The 27,651-nt window shown below is 45.9% G+C and overlaps 1 protein-coding gene across 1 annotated transcript in view; it reads right to left on the bottom strand.

Moving 5' to 3' along the window:
* The window catches only part of LOC137305724 (chondroadherin-like protein), a 30,508-nt gene extending 20,953 nt beyond the window's left edge, over positions 1–9,555 (bottom strand). Inside the window, exon 1 of the mRNA XM_067974658.1 lies at positions 9,382–9,555. Within this exon, the coding sequence (XP_067830759.1) occupies positions 9,382–9,477 (96 nt within the window). The 5' untranslated portion in view covers positions 9,478–9,555. The remainder of the gene's footprint in view (positions 1–9,381) is intronic.
* Positions 9,556–27,651: the final 18,096 nt, after the last annotated feature.

Here is a 27,651-nt window from a genome sequence, read left to right as displayed (position 1 = left end):
ATGTAATTCTATGAAGAAGTTTCTCCTGCCCTCTGTTCCAAATCTCTTACATTTAATTCTGTGTCTATGGTCCCTTATTAAACACCCCTCAACTACTGGAAACAGTCTGATCCTATCTACCCTGTCCCATCAATTCATAATCGCCCTGGTAATCTATGTTGTTCTAACGATTAAAGCCCCAACTTTTTGAGCCTTTCTTTGTATTTGTACACCCTCACACCAAGCAGCATCCCAGGGACTGTGCTGTATCCTCCCTAAAATGTCAGTACTCCTCCTATAGTGTGAAGCTCAATGCTGCACACAGTGATCTAGCTGAGGTCAAATTGGCTGCCGCGTTTCCTACATCACAACAGTGATTGCACTCCAAAAATACTTCATTGGCTGTGTTGCCAATCATGTCATTGTGCCCAGCTCTATTTAACTCTCCACTGAAGTATTGAGTTAGGTTAAAATTAGCCCCCTGACATCCAGTTACTGAGCAATACACTGGACAGGGTAAGGCGAGGAAGATTAAGAAGGTCCATGCCTGGTTACAGGTTAGGTGCAGGAGGGGAGGGTTCATATTCTTGGGGCATTGGTGCGATTTCTGGGCCAAGTGGGGGACTCTATCGAAGGAACGCTGACATCTGATCCGAAATGGCACCAGAGACCTTGTGGCGGGGGGGGGGTAAATAGATCTTTAGGGAAGGATTAAACTAACATGGCAGGGGTTTGGGAAAGTCCAACATTTGAGACGAGAGAGGGAAAACAAGATCAATAAAACCATTGGAAAGAAGCAGGAGCCTTGGGTGAAATAAATAGCGAGAAATTATCAGTCTATAGTAAAGGATTCTATCACAGTGTAAGGATGTCATAGATGATTTGTGCTCAGGTACAGGAAATACAATTGCAAAATTTGCTGATGACACAAAACTAAGGGGTTTGGCAAATGGCAAGGAGGACTGTAAAGGGCTGATTTTCCTGGGGGGCCCATGGAAATTAGCATAACACGTGGGCAGTGCGCATAAATAGCTCTGTACCTGACATCAGTACTCTGCACCTGGATTTCGGCTAGGGCCTAATTTGCCTCTCCTGGGCATTACATAGGCAGCTGCTGAGGCCTCCAATTGGACACTGTGATAATGAACACAAAATCTAGGCTGACACTCCAGTGCAGTACTGAGGGAGTGCTGCACTGTCAGAGGTGTCGTCTTTCGGATGAGACATTAAACCGAGGCCTCTCAGGTTCTATCCCATGGCACTTCTTCTTCGAAGAAGAGCAGGAGAGTTATCCCCGGTGTCCTGGCCAATATTTATCCCTCAACTAACACCACCAAAAAAACAGATGATTACATAGAATTTACAGCACAGAAATAGGCCATTCGGCCCAACTGGTCTATGCCGGTGTTGATGCACCTACGTACTGCCCACTGGCTAATGGACCCAAACCCCTTTAGTAGTGTAGAAACTGAGTGCTATGGTGATCTTCACTGGCACAGGAGCTCAGTGGTTTCAGGTCCTCTCCCAGCAGGTGACGCAACTCACTGGAGTTTTGGGAGACGCTATCCCTTTAAGGTCTAGCATAGCCATGGTTACATACAATTACATAGACTTTACAGCACAGAAACAGGCCATTCGGCCCAACTGATCCATGCCAGCTCCACACGAGCCTCCTCCCATCTTCTACTTCATCTAACCCTATGAGCATATCCTTCTATTCCTTTCTCCCTCATACACTTAATAGCAACAAGGCAATGAAGTTTCCTCGGTAACGAAAGTTCTGGTACCTCAGAATTCTTGCTGACTCAGGCCTCACAGCGCTCAAAAGCTCCTTGTTTTTTAGCTGGTGCCCCAGTTAGGAATGTGAAGAAAAATGTGGGGGTGGAGTCAGCCACCATTGGAAGGGGGCCACCCGCACTGAGGATTATAAGGGGAGAACTGATGACAATGGTACTTTAAAGAGGTCCAAGAAGGGTTTAATAAATCAAGTTAATGTATTGATGGATTGGACCAAACTGTGAAGGAAACTTTTAATCTATGTTTTAATGGGTAACGATTTTTAGTTTATTGGACAGAAAGGTTCCCCCAGGGCTCATGACCACGAACTGGTAAAATATTAAGGGGACATGTAACTTAATTGGACACAAGAAAACTACTGAGTGTATGAGGTATAAGTTGCACCACCAATTGGGGTCTAAAATCAACACCCTGTGTGATCATGGGTGATATCGGTAAATGTCGGTCACCACAACAGCAGTTTCAGACTTGCTGTACGCAAATGAATTTAAAGGAGCAGTGATTTGAAAAGTCTGAATTGATGTAAAACAAGACTCTCCCTTTGTAATTCTCAAAACTCCCTATCCTCTTTCTTGTTTAACTCTTTGTGCATTTGATGGTGGTATGATAATACATCCCGTGAATTTATAAACCTGCTGCAATCAATTTAATATAAAATAAAGTTGCACAAAGAACATGATGCAATTAAGTTGATGTTACAAACTCGACAAAACCGATTCATTTGAATCTCTGCGGCTCCTTCCGGCACATATGGTGCCAGGAGTCTTCTCAGATGAGGACTGGATGTTTGTGATCATCCGGGGGGAGTGGAGACCCAGCGTTTGCGGTTGGCTGTGCCTCCCATTCAGGTGCTCTTGGGGGACCATACTCAGGAAAATTGACCCTTAGAAGACTTCAGGAAGAAACATTCAGGTTAGCGGACTGGACAGACAGGTGATAGATGCAGTTCAATGTGGATGACTGTGAGGGAATACATTTTGGGAGAAAAACAAGGAATGGGAATGTACACTCAGTGGCAAGATGCTGAAGGGTACAGAATAATAGAGAGATCTCCCTATCTCTGGAACCCCCTCCAGCCCTACAACCCTCCGAGAGCTCAGCGCTCCTCCAATTCTGGCCTCTTGTGCATCCCCGATTTTAATCGCTCCACCATTGGCGGCCGTGCCTTCAGCTGCCTAGGCCCTAAGCTCTGGAATTCCCTCCCTAAATCTCTCCGCCTCTCTCCCCTCCTTTAAGACCCTCCTTTTAACCTACCTCTTTAACCAAGCTTTTGGTCAGCTAATATCTATATCCTAATATCTCCTTATTTGGCTCGGTGTCAGATTGTGGTTGATAACGCTCCTGTGATGCGCCTGGGGATGTTATACTACGTTAAAGGTGCTATATAAATGTAAGTTTGGGAAAGTATGGGAACAGGTAGATAAAACTATGAAAAAAGGAAACAGCATTTTAGGTTTTATAAATAAAGGCATAGAGTACAAGAATAAAGGAGTAATGATAAATATGTACAAAACATTGCTAAGACCACATTGGAGTAGTGTGTGCCGTTTTGAGAGCCCCATTATAAAAAGGACATTAAAGCCATAGAGGATGCACAGTGTAGCAAGCTGACAGGAAACTATAGTTCTGAGGAAAGACTTGAGATATTCCCACTGGAACAGAGATGGGTGACGGGATTTAATGGAAGTTTTTTAAAACGATGAAAGGTTTTGATAGAGTGAAGCTACTTTCTCTGGTTGGGGAGTCAGTGAGGAGGGGATCACCAATTTAAAATAGTCACTAAGAGAGAGATGAGAAGTTTCTTTTCACAGAGGGTTGTTGGAGCATGGGGTACTTTGCTACAGGGAGAGGGTGAGGCAGAGACCATTGCACCTTGTAAAGGAAAATTGGATGGACATTTGAAGCAGAGGAAGATAGAGGGCAATGGGGAGAGAACGGGGTGGTGGGATTAATTTCGGTTTACTCTAGCAGAGACATAATGGGTCAAATGGCCTCCTTCTGTGCTGTAAACTGTGGTTCGACACCCATATGTATTTATAAAATATATGTATGAATGTTCGCCTGTATGTATAAAAGTCTCATAAAATGTGCATGTATTTTCTTCAGCACCCAATAAAAATTATATTTAAAGAAGGAACTTGCATTTGTATAGAGTTATTTAAATAAAGTCATGGGCTCAGAAAAGAAGGAAGACATATGGAAGATGGTAAAAGATATGGGAAAGCAAATTGAAAACACTATTTTAATTTAAACCATGACACTAGTGCAAGGGGCATAGATTCAAACTGGTGAATGATAAATTTTGGACTGATATCAGGAAGTTCATCTTAACAAAGAGTGGACAATAGGGGGGTCACCATTGACCAGAAACTTAACTGGACCAGCCACATAAATACTGTGGCTACAAGAGCAGGTCAGAGGCTGAGTATTCTGCAGCGAGTGACTCACCTCCTGAGTTCCCAAAGCCTTTCCACCATCTACAAGGCACAAGTCAGGAGTGTGATGAAATACTCTCCACTTGCCTCGATGAGTGCAGCTCCAACAACACTCAAGAAGCTTAACACTATCCAGGACAAAGCAGCCTGCTTGATTGGCACCCCATCCACCACCCTAAACATTCACTCCCTTCACCACCAGCACACTGTGGCTGCAGTGTGTACCATCCACAGGATGCACTGCAGCAACTCGCCAAGGCTTCTTCGACAGCACCTCCGAAACCCATGACCTCTACCACCTAGAAGGACAAGAGCAGCAGGCACATGGGAACAACAACACCTGCACGTTCCCCTCCAAGTCACACACCATCCCGACTTGGAAATATATCGCCGTTCCTTCTTCGTCGCTGGGTCAAAATCCTGGAACTCCCTACCTAACAGCACTGTGGGAGAACCTTCACCACACGGACTGCAGCGGTTCAAGATGGCGGCTCACCACCACCTTCTCAAGGGCAATTAGGGATGGGCAATAAATGCTGGCCTTGCCAGTGATGCCCACATCCCATGAACGAATAAAAAAAATAGTTGAAATGGGCTTTAGGAAGGATGTGAAGGCCTTAGAGAGGGTGCAGAAAAGATTTACTGGAATGGTTCCAGGGATGAGGGACTTCAGTTACGTGGATAGACTGGAGAAGCTGGGGTTGTTCTCCTTGGAACAGAGAAGGTTAAGAGGAGATTTGATAGGGATATTCAAAATCATGAAGGGTCTAGACAGAGTAGATAGAGAGAAATTGTTCCCATTGGTGGAAGAGTCAAGAACCAGATGGCACAGAATAAGGTGATTGGCAAAAGAACCAAAGGTGACATGAGGAAAAACTTTTTTTTTACACAGCAAGTGGTTATGATCTGGAATGCACTGCCTGAGGGGGTGTTGGAGGCAGATTCAATCATGGCCTTCAAAAGGGAATTGGATAAGTACTATAAAAGGAAAAAATTTGCAGGGCTACGAGGAAGGGGCGGGGGAGTGGAACTAGCTGGATTGCTCTTGCAGAGAGCCGGCATGGGCTTAATGGGCCAAATGGCCTCCTTCAATGCTGTAACCATTCTATGATTCTATGGACACTCCCGCAAAAACTGTACTGTCTGGATGTGTTGCATTAACCCAGGACAGACCTATCAATCTGGGAAATGTTTTACGAGGCCAAGGAATTAACCAAGTGCCGAAGGGTTCAGGTGTAGCCAAGTATTTTGGGAATTCAGAGGGCTCCTTTCGGTCTCCAGAAGCTTTAAGATATCACACCCTTCATTTCTTCAGTTTGATACAAAATACACCAGCAAACTAAGTAATGAGCTAAATGTATTTTTGTTAAAAAGTGCGGCTAATTGTGCAGAAACCAGAGTTTCTGATAGATCAAACCAGTAAGGTGTGGGAGACCTTCCTCTTGCATTGCGCTCTTTTTAAATGAGCTTTTTCCTGAACACCGCCCTGTGTTGAAAGCTGATCGCTCCCAGCAGGAACTCAGAGCTAAGCTCTGTCTGCCCCCAGCTACAGCAGGTAACTCAATGAACTGCACCCTGCAGATCTAACGAACTGGCCAACCATAAATCACTGCAGCTTCTGGTATTCACAGACTGGCTAACCATGGTTTGCTCTTGGATTTTACCTGGGATTTCCAACTCTAACCAGAAGATAACAAGGTAAATACAGTTGAGAAAGACCATTCAGTCTATCTAGGAAAAAAACCCCACACTCTCCCCATTCCAGCATCCAATTTCTTCTTAAATTATTCCAGGTCTTCTACTTTAATCAAAAGCCCGTTCCATGTATTGCTCATCCTTTGTGTGAGGACCTCAGTGTTAAATGGACTTTTTATTAGTTTAAATCTGTGTCCCCCTTGTCCTACTCTCTTTGAAGTTATATTCTGGAATTACTAGCATGAACTGATGCATTTAAGGGGAAGCTAGATAAACACGTGAGGGAGAAAGGAATAGAAGGATATGCTGATAGGGTTAGATGAAGCAGGGTGGGAGGAGGCTCGTATGGAGGATAAACTCCAGCATAGACCAGTTGGGCTGAATGGCCTGCTTCTGTGATGTAAATTTAATGTAATTCTATGTATACCTCTAAAATATCACGTCTTTTCTTTTCAATGCTAAAAGTCACGTTTCTTAAGTCTTTTCTCATAACTCAGGCCCCTGACACGGGGATTCAGAAACATGGCTCGTCTCTGAATTCCTGCCAGCACCTGAATATCTCCTATAGGTTTTGGTGACCAGGACTGGACACAGTAGTCCAGGTGAGGTCTGGTCAGACTCTACAGTTTGACCATGACTTCCCTGATTTGTAACTCTGCTGTGTTGGTGTTAGGAACACAGGATCAGGAGCAGGCCATTCAGCCCCTTCAGCCTGTTCCACCATTCAATTAGATCATGGCTGGTCTGTATCTTAACTCCACCTACCCATCTCGGTTCCATTACCCTTAATACCCTTGCCTAACATAAATCTATCAATCTCAGTTTTGACATTTTCAATTGACCCCCAGCCTCAACAGCTTTTTGGGGGAGAGAGTTCTAGATTTGCACTACCCTTTGTGTGAAGAAGTGCTTCCTGACATCACCCAGAATGGCCTAGCTCTAATTTTAAGGTTACGCCCCCTTGTTCTGGACTCCCCCACCAGAGGAAATAGTTTCTCTCCATCTACCCTATTAATTCCATTAATCATCTTAAGCACCTCAATTAGGTGATCTTCTATAAACAAGGGTATACAAGCCTAGTCTGTGCAACCTGTCCTCATAATTTAACCCTTTTAGCCCCGGTATAAGAACATAAGAAATAGGAGCAGGAGTAGGCCATACGGCCCCTCGAGCCTGCTCCGTCATTCAACAAGATCATGGCTGATCTTCTACCTGAACTCCACTTTCCTGCCCGATCCCCATATCCCTTGATTCCCTTAGTGTCCAACAATCTATCGATCTCAATCTTGAATATACTCAATGACTGAGCATCCACAGCCCTCTGGGGTAGAGAATTCCAAAGATTCACAACCCTCTGAGTGAAGAAATTTTTCCTTATCTCAGTTCTAAATGGCCGACCTCTTATCTTGAGACTATGGCCCCTAGTTCTAGACTCTTCAGCCAGAGGAAACAGCCTCTCAGCATCTACCATGTCACACTCTCTAAGAATTTTATACGTTTCAATGAGATCACCTCTCATTCTTCTAAACTCCAGAGAATACAGGCCCATTCTACACAATCTCTCCTCAGAGGACAACCCTCTCATCCCAGGAATCAATCAAATGAACCTTCGTTGCTCTAAGTCAAGTACATCCTTCCTTAGGTAAGGAGACCAAAACTGTACACAGTACTCCAGGTGTGGTCTCACCAGAGCCCTATATAATTGCAGCAACACCTCCTTTCTCTTATACTCCAACCCCCTTGCAATAAAGGCTATCATACCATTTGCCTTCCTAATTGCTTGCTGCACCTGCATGTTAACTTTCTATGACTTGTGTACAAGGACACCCAAATCCTTCTGACTACCAACATTTCTTAGTCTCTCACCTTTCAAAAAATATTCTGCTTTTCTATTCTTCCTACCAAAGTGGATAATTTCACATTTCCCCACATTATACTCCATCTGCCACCTTCTCACCCATTTACTTAACCTGTCTATATCCCTTTGCGTCCTCCTCACAGCTTATTTTCCCACCTAGCTTTGTATCATCAGAAAACTTGGATACATTACACTCGGTGTCTTCATCTAAGCCATTGATACATATTGTAAACAGCTGAGGCCCCAGCATTGATTCATCATTCTGGTGAATCTGTGCTGCACGCCCTCCAAGGCCAATATATCCTTCCTGAGATGCGGTGCCCAGAAGTGAACACAGTGTTTTAACTACAGTAGTTTATCATTCTATTGGCTTTATTGATTGGTGCTCCACATTGGTTGGATATATTGAGGATCGATTCTATTAAGACTCCTAGGTCTGTTTTGGTTACATCCTAAACTACACCATCCATGGAGCACATATGTTTCCCATTTCACTCTTCTATGCACAGAATTTACATTTGTCTATATTAAATTTCATCTGCTCTGCCCATTTACACATACTGTCCAACTCATTCTGAGTTTCTGAGCTCCATCTTCAGAATCAACCGTAACTTGCATCTGCGCCTTTAATGTACAGGAACGTAATCAGACAAAAATTTGACATGAGCCAAAGAACATAAGGCCAGGCGGCCAAAAGCTTGATCAAACAGGTAGATTTTAAGGAGCGTCTTAAAGGAGTGGCATGTAGCGAGGTGGAGAGGTTTAGGGAGGGAATTCCAGAGTTAAGGGCCTAGATGGCTGAAGGCACGGCTGCCAATGGTGGAGTGAAGGAAGTCAGGGATGCGCAAGAGACATAGCCCCTAGTAAGTACCTGCTGTTTTCTACCTTTCAGCCAGTTTCTTATACTTTCCTAAGATTTACACTGAACCCCTACGGTTTTGGGCCTAGCTGTAGTCTTTTGTGCAGTGCATTGTCTAGATACACCACAGTGCAGGAAGTTGGTCTGGTAGGATCTTCCCTTTGTAAACCCGCGTTGAGTACTGTTTTATTAGGCTATTACTCTGTAGATAATTCTCAAGATTAATCGATTCCAGTATGTCACATGACACATGGGACATAAGGACTATTTGAGTCTCTACTTGCCTACATCTGTTTTGTCACATTTTATGAAAATGGGCACCACATTGACCTGATCCAGTCTACTGGTGCTTCTCCAGATTCGATTCCCTTATACTCACTGTGAATGCCTTCATTACTTCATTGTCTCTCTTATGTCTGTCCTGGCAATTCAAACATGGACAGATACCAACCGTTGATATTTATTCAAGAAGATTTGACTTTTTTATCTCCCACAATCTTTCCTCCCTCCTCTCCTAAAGGCACCGATTCAAACGAACATTTAAAGTTGATGACTTTTCATGATGACCTTTTTCTCTCCGCCGACGCTGCCTGACCTGCTGAGTGTTTCCAGCATTTTCTCTTGTTTATTTCTGGCTAAGGTGTTCCTTTCCGCCTCGCAAAACCCTGGCCACTAAAGCCTGGCAGCTGTGACTATCTGTGGAGTTGCAAAGCTTGGTATTAACTTGGGGTTCCTTTTAGTGCCGTTGCTGTACAAACCTCGGGTATGGTGATGGGGATCTCCGTGAGCTGTTTCCTTATGCAGGTCACCACGCGCTGGATGTTGTCGCAGATGCAGTAAGGTGGACAGGCCATGCTACCGGCCACAAGAGCAGTGACTACAGCCCCCAGGATCCAGTGCGTAAGGGCTCGGCTTTGGCTGGAGCTCGGCGAGAACATCTGCAAAAAAGAAAACCCTCACACCGTGAACCTCAATCGGACGCTTGCGGTGAGAAAAAATAATTAGTAAATAGGATAAAAAAAGTCTTCAGTGCCATCTCCGCTGGTGACTCAGAGGCACGGTCACGGTCACTCGGTCACAGAGAACAGGGACATCCCAGGTTGTGCTGTTTGGCTGCAATTTCTCTCAACACCTACTGCTTTAAGGAAATGAGTTTAATTGAGAAGAATTCTCTCTCCTTGTCCCTTACTGGGAGACCATGAATGAAGAGTGATCAGGCTTGACTTGTAAGAACGGACAGGTCAAGGAAGATTCAAGCAAGAGCCCATGAAGATATGGTGTACATATCATTTTAATTACGCTACCTGGCAATGAAACAGTTAAAACTAAAATGTTGAAATAACCTGTGCTTAGTATAGCCGCTGTAATCCTAGGTAATGTCTTTTTGGTCACCGTAGCTCTGGACAATGTCCTTTCTCTTAAAGAGATTAGCCTGTTGAGATTAGCCGCTCATGGATGATCGGCCTCATCTCCTTCCAGTCTAAACTCATAACCAATCAACTTTATCTTCCCTGACCTTGTTATGTTGGAAAAACAGTGTCACATTTTGAGGCTCGAGGTGCAAGCATTCGATTACCGATTACAAGAACAGTATAAGTGCAGATGATTGTAAGGGGTCAATAGTAGAGGTAAAGCTCTACTATTGACTCTACTCAAGAAGGGAATGGGGTAATATTGTCCTGTTCTTATAAATATCACTCGAGCATTGTGCTTGGTTTGATCACCTCCATAAAGAATCTCGTCACCACCCAAAAGGTGTCAGGGTCGGATTTATTACACTGCGATGCCCTCTATGGCAATGACCATCTCCAACAAGAGAGAGTCTAACCACCTCCCCTTGACATTCAACGGCATTACCATCGCCGAATCTCCCACCATCAACATCCTAGAAACTTAACTGGACCAGCCACATAAATACTGTGGCTACAAGAGCAGGTCAGAGGCTAGGTATTCTGCGGCGAGTGACTCACCTCCTAGGAACATAGGAACATAGGAACAGGAGTAGGCCATTCAGCTCCTTGTGCCTGCTCCGCCATTTGATAAGATCATGGCTGATCTGTGGTCAAACTCCATATACCTGCCTTTGGCCCATATCCCTTAATACCTGACTCCTCAAAGCCTTTCCACCATCTACAAGACACAAGTCAGGAGTGTGATGAAATACTCTTCACTTGCCTGGATGAGTGCAGCTCCAACAACACTCAAGAATCTCGACACCATCCAGGACAAAGCAGCCCGCTTGATTGGCACCCCATCCACCACCCTAAACATTCACTCCCTTCACCACCGGCGCACTGTGGTTGCAGTGTGTACCATCCACAGGATGCACTGCAGCAACTCGCCAAGGCTTCTTCGACAGCACCTCCCAAACCCGCGACCTCTACCACCTAGAAGGACAAGAGCAGCAGGTACATGGGAACAACACCACCTGCACGTTCCCCTCCAAGTCACACACCATCCTGACTTGGAAATATATCGCCGTTCCTTCATCGTCGCTGGGTCAAAATCCTGGAACTCCCTTCCTAACAGCACTGTGGGAGAACCTTCACCACACGGACTGCAGCGGTTCAAGAAGGCGGCTCACCACCACCTTCTCAAGGGCAATTAGAGATGGGCAATAAATGCTGGCCGCGCCAGCGACGCCCACATCCCATGAACGAATAAAAAAAATGGTCACATGCTGACACTCACTGCCCAGGCTCACACATGAAAGGTCACTACAACTGACCTTGGTGGCCCTGTTGCTAGGGAAGGGAAGATCGTCCATAAGGAGTCTGCAAAGGGATATAGAAAGGTTAAGTGAGTGGGCAAAAATTTGGCAGATGGAGTATACTGTGGGAAAATATGAACTTGTCCACTTTGGCAGGAGGAATAGAAAAGCAGTATATTATTTAAATGGAGAGAAATTGCAGAACTCTGAGGTACAGAGGGATCTGGGTGTCCTAGTACATGAATCACAAAAAGTTAGTATGCAGGTACACAAGTGATTAGGAAGGCAAATGGAATGTTGTCATTTATTGCAAAGGGAATGGAATATAAAAGTAGAGATGTTTTGCTGCAGTTGTACAGGGAATTGGTGAGACCACATCGAGAATACTGTGTGCAGTTTTGGTCTCCTTATTTAAGAAAGGACATAATTGCTTTGGAGGCGGTTCAGAGAAGGTTCACTCGACTGATTCCTGGGATGAGGGGGTTATCTTATGAGGAAAGGTTGGACAAGTTGGGCCTGTATACACTGGAGTTTAGAAGAATGAGAGGTGATCTTATTGAAACATATAAGATCCTGAGGGGACCAGAAGAGGTGGATGCTGAGAGGATGTTTCCCCTTGTGGGAGAGACTAGAACTAGGGGCCACAGTTTAAAAATAAGGGGTCTCCCATTTAAGACGGAGATGAGGAGAATTTTTTTCTCTCAGAGGGACATGAGTCTGTGGAACTTCCTTCCCCAGAGAGCGGTGGAGGCAGGGTCACTGAATATTTTTAAGGCTGAGTTAGATAGATTCCTGATTAACAAGGGAGTCAAAGGTTATAGTAGGGAGACGGGGAAAATAAGGGTTGAGGTCACAATCAGATCAGCCATGATTTTATCAAATGGCAGAGCAGGCTCGAGGGGCTGAATGGCCTACTCCTGCTCTTAATTCGTATGTTCTTGTTCTTGATTGCTAGACAATGATCCTTACTGGAACATACTGGAAACTGTACATGCATGGACTCTGGGTGAGGACAGGGTTGACCTTGGTTGTGCTGCCCTCCATAGTTGGACAGCTTGCCAATGCTGTCAAGGCTCATACATGAATAATTAGCATAATATATGGGATGTCTGGCACCTGTGGAACCATAACCCAGTAAGGGCAGGAGGGAAGGGGAGAAAATTAAAGACAAAAATAACTCCATCACTACAGAGTTTCTGTGTATATGACAGGGGGCTTACCATCAATTGGATCGCACCATAATCTTAGATGTTGTAATGAAAGATATCTCTATACTTGCATGGCCTGAGTTGGCCATTTTGTGCCGCACTCCACTTATGGAAGTGATAAAATCCAACTCCATCGACATTATGAACAAGGAGAGGGACCCACAATCCATTGCCTCCATTCAAACATACTTAGTAAAAAAACAGTGATGTGATGTTACCTTTTCTTTCAGGTAGGGATGATGAGGCGTTTAAATGCCAGGGACCCAACTTTTAAGTAGTAAGTGTCTCACACTGGGACACTCGTCTGTCTCATGTACTTTACTCATTTGTCCTCCCAGTGTGCTACTGTCCCAGGTCCAGCCTCAGGGCCACCTGGGTGCGAGCTCCCTGTCACACTTCATGGATTAAGGGTCAGATTCCCACCGTCGCTCCGAGAGGTCAGAGCTAACAGCAAGTGTTGTGAATGGAAATTAATTCCACAAGTGAACTCTTAACCTGTTCTGTAAATTCATCACTGTCAGAATTCCACCCCACTCCAACTCTACATCTTAACTCATACGTGCCCATTTGCTTTCTGCGCCGAATGTCCCCTTACTTATTTCTTTAAAAAAGAGTGATTTCCAGCTTCAGAAGAAGACAGTTCCAAACAACAACAACTTGCATTTATAAAGCACCTTTAACATGGTAAAACATCCCAAGGTGCTTCACAGGAGCCTTATCAGACATAAATTTGACTCCGAGCCAAATAAGGAGATATTAGGACAGGTGACCAAAAGCTTGGTCAAAGAGGTAGGTTTTAAGCTGCGTCTTAAAGGAGGAGAGAGTGGTAGCAGGGCGTAGGGGTCTAGGGAGGGAATTCCAGAGCTTAGGACCTAGATGGCTGAAGGCACGGCCGCCAATAGCGGGGCAAAGGAAATCAGGGATGTGCAAGGGGCCAGAATTGGAGGAGCGCAGAGATCTTGGAGGGTTGTAGGGCTGGAGGAGGTTACAGAGATAGGGAGGGGCGAGGCCAGGGAAGGATTTGAAAACAAGGATGAGAATTTTAAAATCGAGGCGTTCCCGGACCGGGAGCCAATATAGGTCAGCGAGCACAGGGGTGATGGGTGAACGGGACTTGGTGCAAGTGCACATGTCTCTTTAAGAACTCACAGTACAGTTGGATTATCTGTCGGTCACACACGATTCCTTCCAGAGTGAGAGTCCCAATCTCAGGTGCCATGGACTGGTAGCATATATGGTTCATTCCCACAATGGTGAGTCCCCAGTTGCAGGCCAGCCACTGTGGAGTGGTCAGGTGCTTCTGTCATCAGGGAAGGAGGGAAAACAAGAGGAAATGTCACCCTGTGCCTCTTTTGTGCATGTCCGAGCACTTGATTAGTAGAGTAAAACTGTAAGATGCCAAGCTGTTGGTTTCCAGCGCCCGCTCTCTGATGGGGAGAGTGTGACACCCAGCAAGACTTCAAGGAAAAAGATAAAACAAGTGACTTGCAAAAACATTAAGGGCATAGAGGGTAAATATTTCCATCCACAGACACCTCTTCCAATTCAGTTATTAAGAACTGAAGGAAGCGTGGGATGAGAAAGGCCTCAGCCCATCAAACCTATGTCTGTCACAGATCATGCACATTTGTCTACCGAGGGAAGCTCTGTATGAATATTTCTCAATCACCAAAGGCAATGAAACAAAACTCCACAATATTCATCTGGCCTTGTATCTCAACTATTCAACTTTGGCCTGCCGTAGTCTGCAAGCAATCCCCCTTTATGTTTGTGGGCCTTTTCTACACTCCTGCAGTGTCAGTTGTGGCTCAGTGGGTTGTGTGGGTTCAAACCCCACTCCAAAGACTTGAGTACAAAACCTAGGTAGATGCTCCAGTGTAGTATTGAGGGAGTTGGAGGTGCCATCTTTTGGATGAGACATTAAACCAAGGCTCCATCTGCCCTCTCCGGTGGACGTAAAAGATTCCACGACACTATTTTGAAGAAGAACAGGGGAGTTCTCCTTGGTGTCCTGGCCAATATTTATCACTAAATCTGATCATTATCTCATTGCTGTTTGTGGGAGCTTGCTGTGCGCAAATTGGCTGCCGCGTTTCCTACATTACAACAGTGCTTACGTTTCAAAAGTACTTCATTGGTTGTAAAGAGCATCGAGACATCCTAAGGTTGTGCAAGGCGCTATATAAATGCAAGTTCTTCTTCTTACTCTAGATTTTAAAGCTTCTGTATTTTAGATTACTCTCACAGGCGAGTTCCAATTCTCTGACTTCAAGAGTATCTTTGCCTGCCTTGATATCCAGGTATAATTTTGGTAATGTCCTCAGGATAATGAACAGAAAAAACTTTCTGATAATTACTTCAGCTACTGAAATTGACCTGCACCTCTTCAGGATTCTCCCGTCTTCAATTAATGCTGGAGTCTCACAACTCCAAAATCCCTATCTAACAGCACTGTGGGAGAACCTTCACCACCGGTTCAAGAAGGCGGCTCACCGCCACCTTCTCGAGGGCAATTAGGGATGGGCAATAAATGCCGGCCTTGCCAGCGACGCCCACATCCCATGAACCAATGTAAAAAAACACCGGGCCTTGTTTTAGGTTTAAATTATCAAGAGAATGTATTGAACAAAAGAAAGAAAAAAAGTACTTGCATTTATATAGCGCCTTTCACGACCTAAGGTCGTCCCAAAGTGCTTTACAGCCAATTAAGTACTTTAGAAGAGTAGTGACTGATGTAAAGTAGGAAACACGGCAGCCAAATTGCGCACAGCAAGATCCCACAAACAGCAATAAAATAAATGACCAGATAATCTATTTAGTGATGTTGGTTGGGGGATAAATATTGGCCAGGACACCGAGGAGAACTCCCCTGCTCTTCTTCGAATAGTGACGTGGGATCTTTTACATCCATCTGAGAGGGCGGACGGGGCCTCGGTTTAATGTCTCATCCGAAAGGCGGCACCTCTGACAGTGCAGCACTCCCTCAGTACTGCACTGGGAGTGTCAGCCTAGATTTTGTGCTCAAGTCTCTGGAGTGGGACCTTCTGATTTATTTCTATCTGAATAGCTTTTTGCTGGATGTGACCAGGTGCCAGGATATTGGATCAGGCCCACCATATAAAATGGGTTTGACATCCCTGGTCCATATTAAAAATGCCCCTGGTGTACTAATAGCGTTGCCAACCCTCCAGGATTGTCCTAGAGTCTCCAGGATTTAAAGATTAATCCCCAGGACACAGCTGCGAGCAAAACCCGGGATAAAAATCAAAGAGGCCTTAAAATAACTTGTGTATTTTTAAAATTTCCTCTGAACACTTTTACTTATTAGTTATAAAAAAAAGGCTGTTTGACCGGGCGTGGCGATTGGAGGCAGGAGGTCATGTGGTGAAACCTCCAAGAATACGTCCAATAAGAGTTGGCAACCCCCTATGTCCTAATTGCAGAGTAAAGAATAGGCCAGAATATTCCCAGCATCCTCCCTCGGACACATGTCCGCCACTGAAAGGCCGTATGGTAACCAACCTTTTATTTTACATTTTACACGGCTGGTAAAATTGGCGCAAGTAATAAAACAAAGGTACAGGGCTTCCTAGAAATGAGTGCGCTGATGTTTGGATTTGTATTGCAGTCCTGTTTCATTTTGATGCTTCCGTCTCCTGTCAGTCACACATAATCCCAGAGTATTGTTTGAGTGAAGGACACGGGAAACAGATGCAGTTGAAAACATTTAACAAAGATGTCAGCCTCAGCTCATTTGCAGCCTTTTCTCAATAAAACCAATGAGGAGACACAGTTGGCCTCAAACAAAAAACAAACAAAAGTGGCCCCTTTTTAGAGGGACACAACTAATAAAGAACAAAACCATAAAAAAACAAACAGAAACTTATAAACTTAAATAATAATGTTGTTGCTGGTATCCAGTATAACTCCAGTCCCTGCGGTGCCCACCGGTCGCGGAAGGCCTCAAGCGTACCGGCAGACACTGAGTGCTCCTTCTCCAGGGCCTCTCAGGCGCGGACAAGTCCGCGGAAGAAAGGCAGACAGCCAGGGTGACCCCCTCTCCTCCCCCCACCCCACGAGCCGCGTCCAGCCCTGTGGATGGCCACCTTGGCCAGGCCCTGGGGCAGATCCACGAGGAGGCCCTCCTCCTTGCCCGGCCCCCCTCCGCACCAGGTGGCCAAAGATCAGGAGCGTGGGACTGAAGTGGAGAGCTAATGTCACCTCTGATGCAGAAGGTTATGGGTTCGAGCCCCATTCCAGGGACTTGTGTATCTAATTGAGGCTGACACTTTAGTGCAGTAGTGAGGGAATGCTGTACTGTGCTACTTGTTCCCGTCTGCCCTCTTAGGTGGATGTAAAAGATCCCACGCCAACATTTCTCTATCGACCAACATCACTTTCTCTCGCTGACTGCGATTCTACCGCTAGAGTTTAGTTCAAATATTCTTTTTTCAATTTGAGGGCAAGATTCCATTTTGTTCTCCTTCCGTGGTCTCCATTGTCGATAAGAAAGCAGGACTCCCACTAAAACATCTGCCATTGACAAACTGAACCAACTGTAGGAAGTATGTCAAAATGGCCAACATTTACCACTCAGTCAACACCACTAAAACAGATTATCTGGACCACTTATCTCATTGCTGTTTGTGGGATCTTGCTGTGCGTAGTTTGGCTGCTGTGTTTACCTATATCAGAACAGAGATGTTTGGGGTCATGAAATTAGCTATATAAATGCAAATTTTTTTCTTTCAAAGTTATTCATATAAAGGTTGATGGGACTGAGTGTGACCCTGTGTACTTTTATTGTGAATATGAACTCTGAATTATTTTCCTAATTTATACTTCTCCCCTTTTCCCTGTTTTGCCCATTCCACTCAATGACTGTGACCTGATCCAAGGCCCATGGCTGATGGCCTTCTGAACAGGCTGCTGTAAGCAGACCTGTGGCCTCCATCCTATGGGGTAGCACAGGGCCTCAATTTGACTTGTTACAGTATATCTGTGACGGCGTGCGTGTGTGGTGTGTGTGTGTGTGTATGTCCCCTGCTAGGGTTGCCAACTCTAGTCGGGCGTATTCCTGGAGGTTTCGTCACATGACCTCCCTCCGCGAACTGCCCCGCCTCCACACTCCTGCTATTGGTCCATTCTCCAGGCGCACTGCCTTCCCATGGCCAATTGGAAAGGAACAGTCTCTTTGTTACCCAGTGGATTACTTGTGACTGTTAGCGAAACAGCCCTTTGAATTTTTTCACCTGCATGTTGCTCACAGCAGTGTCCGGGAGATTAATCTTTAATTCCTGGAGACTCCAGGGCAATCCTGGAGGGTTGGCGACCCCTGGCCCCACTGTGTGTATTTTACATCTGAATTTTTGCCCATACTATTTCTGGAGGTTTCATCACATGTTCAAAAAAGGGTGTAAGGATAAACCCAGCAACTACAGGCCAGTCAGTTTAATCTCGATGGTGGGGAAGCTTTTAGAAACAATAATCCGGGTCAGAATTAGCAGTCACTTGGACAAGTGTGGATTAATAAAGGAAAGCCAGCATGGATTTGTTAAAGGCAAATCGTGTTTAACTAACTTGATTGAGTTTTTTGATGAGGTAACAGAGAGGGTTGATGAGGGCAATGGGGTTGATGTTGTGTATATGGACTTCCAAAAGGTGTTTGATAAAGTGCCACATAATAGGCTTGTCTACAAAATTGAAGCCCATGGAATAAAAGGGGCAGTGGCAGCACGGATACAAAATTGGCTAAGTGACAGGAAACACAGAGTAGAGGTGAACGGTTGTGTTTTGGACTGGAGGAAGGTGTACAGTGGTGTTCCCCAGATGTTGGTACTGGGAACAATGCTTTTTTTGATGTATATGAATGACTTGGACTTGGGTGTACAGGGCACAATTTCAAAATTTGCAGGTGACAAGAAACTTGGAAATGTAATAAACAATGTGGAGGATAGTAACAGACTTCAGGAGGATGTAGACAGACTGGTGGAATGGGCAGACACATGGCAGATGAAATTTAAAGCAGGGAAGTGCGAAGTGATACATGTTGGCAGGAAGAATGAGGAGAGGCAATATAAACTAAATGGTACAATTCTAAAGCGGGTACAGGAGCAGAGAGACCTGGGGGTATATGTGCACAAATCTTTGAAGGTGCCAGGACAGGTTCAGAAAGCAGTTAATAAAGCATACTGGATCCTGGGGCTTTATAAATAGAGGCATAGAGTACAAAAGCAAGGAAGTTGTGTTGAACCTTTATAAAACACTGGTTCGGCTATAGCTGGAGTATTGTGTCTAATTCTGGGCACCGCTCTTTAGGAAGGATGTGAAGGCCTTAGAGAGGGTGCAGAAAAGATTTACTAGAATGGTTATAGGGATGAGGGACTTCAGTTATGTGGATAGACTGGAGAAGCTGGGGTTGTTCTCCTTAGAGCAGAGAAGGTTGAGAGGAGATTTGATAGAGGTGTTCAAAATCATGAAGAGTTTAGATAAAGTAAATAAAGAGAAACAGTTCCCATAGGTGGAAGGGTCGAGACCAGAGGACACAGATTTAAGGTGATTGGCAAAAGAATCAAAGGCAACATGAGGAAAAATTTTTTTACACAGTGAGTTGTTATGATCTGGAATGCGCTGCCTGAAAGGGCGGTGGAAGCAGATTCAATCATGGCTTTCAAAAAGGAATTGAATAAATACTTAAAGGGAAAAAACTTGCAGGGCTACGGGGAAAGAGCGGGGGAATGGGACTAACTGGATTGCTCTTACGAAGAGCCGGCATGGGCTCGACGGGCCAAATGGCCTCCTTCTGTGCTGTAGCCATTCTCCGATTCTATGATACTATGGAGCCTAGGGGGGAGGGCCACAGAGCACTTTCCCATTCAGTCCCATACATCCCAAGTTACTGACACTAACAGATCTTTGGGGTTCTGATTTAGGATTCATCCACCAAAGAGGTAAGAGAGTTTAGAACGGTCCTTTCCAAACCTCTAGGTCCACAGAATTCAAACAGGACAGACCAACAATATGAAATATGAGCACACATGGGGCTGGGGTACCTGGGCTTCCAAGGCTGAATTGCTGGGGCTTATGAGTTGCAAGTGGCTCACAGGCCCCAGTTTTGACCCCTCCCGCCCAGACATGTGATGTACAAGGCTTTTCTGGCTTTACCAATTTTCTCCCTCCCCTCTTCTGAAGGTGCTAACCCGTACAGGGACACAGTTCTGCGGTTCCAACAACTCTAAGTTCCTCATGTAAGTGGTGATTCTTCACCTCTATTGTCCTGGGCCAATATTTATCCCTCAACCAACAAACTAAAAACAGATTATCTGGTCATTAACACACTGCTGTTTGTGGGATCTTGCTGTGCGCAAATTGGCTGCCGCGTTTCCTATAACAGTGACTACACGTCAAGAAAGTACTTAATTGGCTTTAAAGCGCTTTAGGTCGTCCTGTGGTCATGAGAAGGCGCTATTTAAATGCAAGTCTTTCTTTATAAGATTAAACAGTGGGTGTCAGTAGTCTATAGTTGGGGGGGTGGGTTTACTGCTGAGCCCATCCTGACCTCACCCGGCCCCCAGATTCCACTTTCCAGCACGGATCATTGGATCATTAGAGGCTGATTTCCACCCATCCTCCCCCTCAAACCCGACTACTCAAAGATGCAGAGGTCAGTCGTAGCACCTTGTGTTCTGTCTGGGGTCAGTGAGCAGCACAGAGCAGGTGATCGAACATGGGAACAGTTCTGGTCTGTGCGGCTCAGTATGACACCAGCCAGTGCATGTCTGCCCTGAACCATTGGCGAGATCCATTACATGGAGTCTACGTCAGCCAACGGAGACCGGTATTATTCCTCAGACCCCATTTCACCATCTCAGCAGCACAGGAACCATTAAGTCCCACAGAGCACTTGATCCTCCACATCCATGCCCCGATCCAGTCTTTTATTTGACTTGGAATGAGTTTTGGCTCAGAGATTCTTGACTTGGCCCTCACTCGAATTGACCTTGAAAATATCAGCCTACCCGAACTCTAGCAATGAATGTTATCCTTAGACCAGAATTTCTATAGGCTACACCGAAAGAAAGGAACAATTCTTAATCCACCAAAGTCCACTTCCAATTAAGGGTCCTAAGGCTGCCCCAGTCATTCAGAGAGCTCTGAAAACAGAGGCTGCCCTTTTAGAACGGAATTATAAACTGGCAGGAACAATTCATTAGAAAAGAGTTCCACTGTACTCATGTCACAGGCAACTTTTATCTCTTTGAACATTAAATTTTGGCTGAATTTTTGCACTGATCTCGGAATGTTGATATGGGAAATGGAACACCTTGTGTGTCCGATATCAAGTACTCCCATGTCAAAAAAAAAAGATTGAACAGGCTGGGGCTCTTCTCTCTAGAAAAGAGAAGGCAGAGGGGTGACCTGATAGAGGTCTTTAAGATTATGAAGGGGTTTGATAGGGTAGACTTAGAGAAGATGTTTCCACTTGTGGGGGAGACCAAAACTAGAGGTCATAAATATAAGATAGTCACTAATAAATCCAATAAGGAATTCGAGAGAAACTTCTTTACCCAGAGAGCGGTGAGAATGTGGAACTCGCTACAATACAGATAAAGACATGAGGGAGAAAGGAATAGAAGGTTATGCTGATAGGGTTAGATGAAGTAGGGTGGGAGGAGGCTCATGTGGAGTATAAACACTGGCACAAACCAGTTGGGCCGAATGGCCTGTTTCTGTGATGTACGTTCTATGTAATTCCATGTAACGCTTTCATGCAGTGCGTCGACGAGCTGCGTGATGGCGATGGGAGAAGAGGTCCCCACTCCGCAGGCCCTTCGACCTCAGGGATAGCATCAGGAGCAGGAGCTGAGGGGGGAGGCCAGACATTTTGCTACGGGGAGGTAAGACACTGTGGGACTCTCGCTGCTGGTCGGCCACAGAGCATCAAAGTGCCAACCACTAGACTGGAGAATCCGGTGTTGTTCTCCTTAGAGCAGAGACGGTTAAAGGGAGATTTAATAGAGGTGTTCAAAATCATGAAGGGTTTTGGTAGAGTAGATTGGGAGGAAGTGTTTCCACTGGAAGGAGGGTCAGTAACCAGAGGACATGGATTTAAGGTCATTAGCAAACGAACCAGAGGGGAGATGAGGAGAATTTTTTTTACACAGCGAGTTGTTATGATCGGGAATGCACTGCCTGAAAAGCAGATTCAATAGTAACTTTCAAAAGGGAATTGGATAAATACTTGAAGGGGAAAAATTTGCGGGGCTATGGGAAAGAGCAGGGGGAGTGGGATTAATAGAATCGCTCTTTCAGAGAGCCAGCACAGACACAATGGGCCGAATGGCCTCCTTCTGTGCTGTATGATTCTACGATTCACTCTCTGCCAGGCTGATCAGGCAGTTCCAGGAACGAGAGGGCGAAAAAATAGCAAACTCATACATACAAAAAATTTTTCCCAAGAAACTCGACACAATTTCCTTTAAGTTACTTGACTATCACGGTCAGTTTGCGACCTGCGCTGAGTTAGGTGACCTCAGCTGCGGTTGGCCGGTAGGGGCCGTACAATTGACCTCGGCACACCTAGGCCACAAAGGGTTAAAATTAGCCCGAGTTCCAGCTCCTGATTGGTGTCGTACTGTGAAATCCGGGCGTACGGACGGGGTTTGACACGGCCGTGGCTCGCTGGGCGAGCTCACCGTCTTAGACCACACGCGCACAACAGCCACTGCGGGAAGACGGTGATATCCGTGGAACTTTATCCGGCATTTGGGGCAACACCTCAGAGAGGAGAGAAAAAGACCTGAGACAATAAAAGAAAAAGTTACTTAACTATTAAGTAATCGTTTTAAAAACACGTACCTTTGGTGTGTGCCCGGGAACGTGAGTCGCCTTTATAATTACCTCCGCTTGATTGGAAAGAGAAGAGGGGAGGGAAAAGGTGGAGGCGGGGGGGGGTGTTCTGTTGTCCGTGCTGAGATTTCGAGAGACTGGGTGAGACGCGCAGAGCCGTCTCTGCTGAAGTGTTGCCCACGCTGTGAGTTCAGGAGCAGAAACTAGAGGCTGCCTGAGAAATTCCCAGCCGGGGGTCTGGAGCGGTGGTGTGATGCTTTGAAGGTGACAGGGCTTGCTTGATATTTTTACATCCTGCCGGAGAGACCCGAATTCCAACGCAGCTGTGGAGTGGAGTGTGAGGTGTGGGGCTGGAGGTGTGCCTGTGAGGCTGGGGGGGGGGAAGGGAGGAGCGGTGGGGAGGACATGATTGAGAGTGAGCGCTTGGAATTTTCCACTGCCTGCAGAATCATCCAGAATTTTATTCCCAGATGGAGCCCCTCCTGAGGCTGGATCGAAGGAAACAAAGGGACCTTTCTCCTCTGCTGTTCACTTTCACTGATTCCCGAGACCCAGAACTGGCAGAGCCCGCTCCAAATACTAAAGTTTCTGTTCATATTCTTTCCTGAAGGAACTGAGACACGACTCCCGCAGGTGCTGACACCGTGTTACCTCAAACAAGTGGCCATCCTTCGTGTTCGAGCTAAGACGCGCAGTTTCGGTGGGCTATTCCACCACGGGAAGCATCGCCGCCAAGATCGTTGATGTCCTTACCCACTGTCGACACGTGCTCTCTCCAGCAGGTGGTTGCGAGGGTAGGGGGGGTCACTGGATAGCAATCAGGAATGTGGACCCTGGCTGACTTTTTTTTCCTGCTCTCTGACGCACGGAGGTTAAACGTAATTGAATGCACACCCAGGAGTCTTTGCTCAGTTGGGCCAGCGGATGCTGCACTGCCTGCCGAGGACAAACGGCCGAAATCGGAATCGGCCTGACTGAGACTTTCATCCGCTCTCAATAAATTATGATCCTGGACAAAGCTATCGGGGCCAATAAGTGGCTACAGGAAGCCTGAACGGAGAAATCAGCATTTGTACAGCACCTGTGATGTGGTAAAAACGTCCCAAGGCGCTTCACAGGAGCGATTATCAAACAAAATTTGACACCGAGCCACATGAGATGATATTAGGACAGGAGCTTGGTCAATGGAGTGGGTTTTAAGGAGCGTCTTAAAGGAGGAGGGAGAGGTAGAGGGAATTCCAGAACTTAGGGCCTAGGCAGCTGAAGGCACGGCCACCAATGGTGAGCAGAGGAAACATGCTTCTCTCTCACTTCCCTTTAAATGATGTAAATTTTAAGTTAGCCTTAACTCGTGTGCGAGCCTAGACTGCAGGGGGTGTCAGAGCTAAGCCTGATCCTGCCCTCACCTGACTCCTACACGCACGTCCAGCAAGGGGGAGTGGGGACGAGGAGGAGGGGGTGATGGGGTGGTCACTGGATAGTGATCAGGAGCAGGAACCCGAGCCAATTCCCCTCCGCTAAGGCCACTCCTGTCTCCTGCTGCCGTACTCCTGGCTGAAACCAGCTCAGCTCAGCACAGGGCTGGGATTGGACCTGGTGTGCCTTGACTCCATACTCCCGCCATTGGTCACCCAACACATCCCTCTTCGCTGCGTCCCACCTTCCCATGGCCAATCGGAAAGCGACTCTTCATTGCCTGATTGGATGATTTTTGACTGCTAGTCAAACAGCCTTTTTTTTCCCATCTCAGATATTTTTATTACTAATAACCAAAGTGTTCAAAGACATTTTTTTTAAAAACACAATTTTTTTTAATGCCCCTATGATTTTTCTCTTGGGTTTTGCTCGTAACAGTGTCCTAGAGATTAGTCTTTAATTCCTGGAGACGCCAGGGCAGTCCTGGAGGGTTGGCAACACTACGTGCCTGTGCATTGCTGGGGGGAGTGGGGAGACGGGGGAGGGAAGAGGACTATCTGAGCGGAGCTGAGGTGTGTCCCTACAGGAACGGAGGGAGTTTCGGAGGGAGAGCCAGCCCGGCTTGTTGTCAGGCGTCTTCCGGCTACAGACCGCTATCGGCACAGGCCTCGGAGCGAGAGTTCCCTCACCTGAGGAAGGTGTGTGACACTGAGAGACTGCAAGAAGGGCAGGGGGGGGGAGGATGAGCAAATCAAATCACTAACAAGACATGGCTCGCTGGGTAAAGGCATCAGCTGGTAACACCAAACCATACAGATTAGAAAGGCCTCAACTCTCTGGTCTGTGCTGAGTTAAAAAACCTCACCAGGGACAACAGTTGTGGTGAAACAATTGACATCAAGGCCTGGGTTTGGGAGAGGATAAAGTAGCCGCAGATCCTGTTCATTATTCAGTGACGATTGTTGTAAAAGGCGTGTGGGTGAAGACAGGATTGCGTTTGGCCGTGCTGATCCTTCCCCCCCCTCCCCCCATCAGTCCACGAGCCCATTGATGATGACTAATTGAGGTCACTCATGAAGAACATCAAGAAGACTGTTAAAAAAGCAAACAGGATCCTTGGTTTTATTAATAGAGGCATAGAGTACAAAAGCAAGGAAGTTATAAAACACTGGTTAGGCCTCAGCTGGAGTATTGTATCCAATTCTGGGCACCACACTTTAGGAAGGATGTCAAGGCCTTGGAGAGGGTGCAGAGGAGGTTTACCAGGATGGTACCGGGGATGAGGGCCTTCAGTTATGTGAAGAGACTGGAGAAGTTGAGGTTGTTCTCCTTAGAGCAGAGAAGGTTAAGGGGAGATTTAATAGATGTGTTAAAAATTATGAGGGGCTTTGATAGAGTGAATGGGGAGAAACTGTTTCCACTGGCAGGAGGGTCGGTAACCAGAGGACCATAAGAGACCATAAGACCATAAGAGATAGGAGCAGGAGTAGGCCATTCGGCCCCTCGAGCCTGCTCCGCCAATTAATGAGATCACGGCTGATCTGATTTTTACCTCAACTCCACTTTCCCGCCCTTTCCCCATATCCTTTGACTCCCTCGCTGATCAAAAATTTGTCTAACTCAGCCTTGAATGTATTCAATGACTCAGCCTCCGCAGCTTTTTGGGGTAAAGAATTCCAAAGATTCACGACCCTCTGGGAGAAGAAATTCCTCCTCATTTCCATCTTAAACAGGCGACCCCTTATTCTGAGACTATGCTCCCTCGTTTTAGATTCCCCCATGAAGGGGTAACATCCTCTCAGCATCTCCCCTATCGAGTCCCCTCATTGAGGACACAGATTTAAGATAATTGGCAAAAGAACTAGAGAGGAGATGAGGAGACAATTTTTTACGCAGTGAGCTATTATGACCTGGAATGTGCCGCCTGAAAGGGTGGTGGAAGCAGATTCAATAATAACTTTCAAACGGGAATTGAATAAATACGCGAAGGGGAAAAATTTGCAGGGCAATGGGGAAAGAGCAGGGGAGCGGGACTAATTGGATATCTCTTTCAAAGAGCTGGCACGGGTATGATGGGTGGGATGGCCTCCTTCAGTGCTGTATGATTCTAACAACCATGTAGGCAAGATACAAGAGGCAGTGTCTACAGGAGAGATGGAGAGAAAACTGGATAGAAAATATAAATGTGGTGATTGTTTGGCAATTTGCAGTTATGTAACACCATGTTTCTGATGCTCTTGGCAATGGTTGGCCGTTGCAGTATCTCCTCGAAGGTGCCCTTCAGATTCCGGGATGACAAGTTGAGAAATCTTTGTAAAATAAAGTTTAAAAGTGACCCTGAATGCATTGACAGCCAAGTCTGTGTTTGTGTGTGTGTGCGCAGAACTCCAGTACAGAGACTGCATTGTCCAGCTATCCCAGTGCCCTCTCCCCTTGCTGCCGCCCTGTAATTATTATCAGTGTGTATTAGACTAACATCCGACAGCAAACAAACCATAACTGCAGTCTGGATGAGTTGTGCCACACAGCCGAATCTGTCATCACACGAGGGAGAAAGGACTAGAAGGTTATGCCGATAGGGTCAGATGAAGAGGGGAGGGAGGAGGCTGTGGAATATAAACACTGGTGTAGACCAAATGGGCCGAATGGCCTGTTTCTGTACTGTACATTCCATGTAGTTCTATGTAATGATCAGCCATGATCATTTTGAATGGCGGAGCAGACCCAAAGGGCCGAGTGACTCCTATTTTCTATGTTTCTATGTAATTACCCTGAATCCTGCTCCAGGCAGCGGAGAGAGTCAGTCCTCGTTCAGGTTGTAGCATCTGGTTTCACTCTGTTCTCACTCCGTCTTTTAAAGAAAATAAACCCCTAGGATGGGACAGGCCCAAACACCTTGCTCAACCCAATGCCTCGCTGAGCAGGAATGGCCCCGGCCTTACTGTGTCCGATTCTTGATCTATAAGTGTTATTAAAGCCCATAAAACCTAACTTTTTATTAAGGACAATTAAAAGTTGTTTTCAAAGGAAAATAGCTTGGAAAAAGGAGCTCTCAAGTAGACTGGATGGGGGAGTGAATTTGCATGGTGGCCTTTCACCTCCAAGACCTGGCTTAGAATCATTCCACAGATTGCATTACATAGAATCTACAGCACAGAAACAGGCCATTCGGCCCAACTGGTTTATACTCCTCCCACTCTAATTACCTCTTCCCACCCTACCCCCTGTATCCCTCTATTCCCTTCTCCCTCGTGTATACATCAAGCCTTCCTTTAAATGTATCAATGCCGCCTGCTTCAAACACTATGTGTGGCAGCGAGTTCCACATTTTCACCACTCTGTGCAAAGAAATTCCTCCTAAATTCTTGATTTGATCTGTGAGTGACTATCTTATATTTATGCCCCCTTGTTCTGGACTCGCCCACAAGGGGAAACATTTTCTCCACATCCACGTTATCGAACCCCTTCATAATTTTAAAGCAGGTCTCCTCTTAGTCTCTTTTCTAGAGAAAAGATCCCCAGCCTGCTCAATCTTTCCTGATAGTCGCATTCCTCTCTATTCTGACAAAATCCTTACAATTTTTTTCTGCACTTTCTCCGGTGTTTCAATATCCTTTTTGTAGTATGGAGACCAGAAGTGCACATAATACTCCAAGCCTGGTCTAACCAAGGTTCCATAGAAATTTAACATTACGTCCCTGCTTTTGTATTCTATTTCTCTAGAAATGAAACCCCAGTACTTTGTTTGCACTCTTTTTGGCCATACCAACTTGGGTTGCTACTTTTAGTGATTTATGTATCTGTATTCCAAGATCTCTTGGCTTCTCCTCCCCATTAACTTTCTT

This window comes from Heptranchias perlo, chromosome 40, assembly GCF_035084215.1.
Source record: "Heptranchias perlo isolate sHepPer1 chromosome 40, sHepPer1.hap1, whole genome shotgun sequence".
NCBI classification, from domain to species: Eukaryota; Metazoa; Chordata; class Chondrichthyes; order Hexanchiformes; family Hexanchidae; genus Heptranchias; species Heptranchias perlo.
This window is presented reverse-complemented; position numbering and strand designations above follow the sequence as displayed.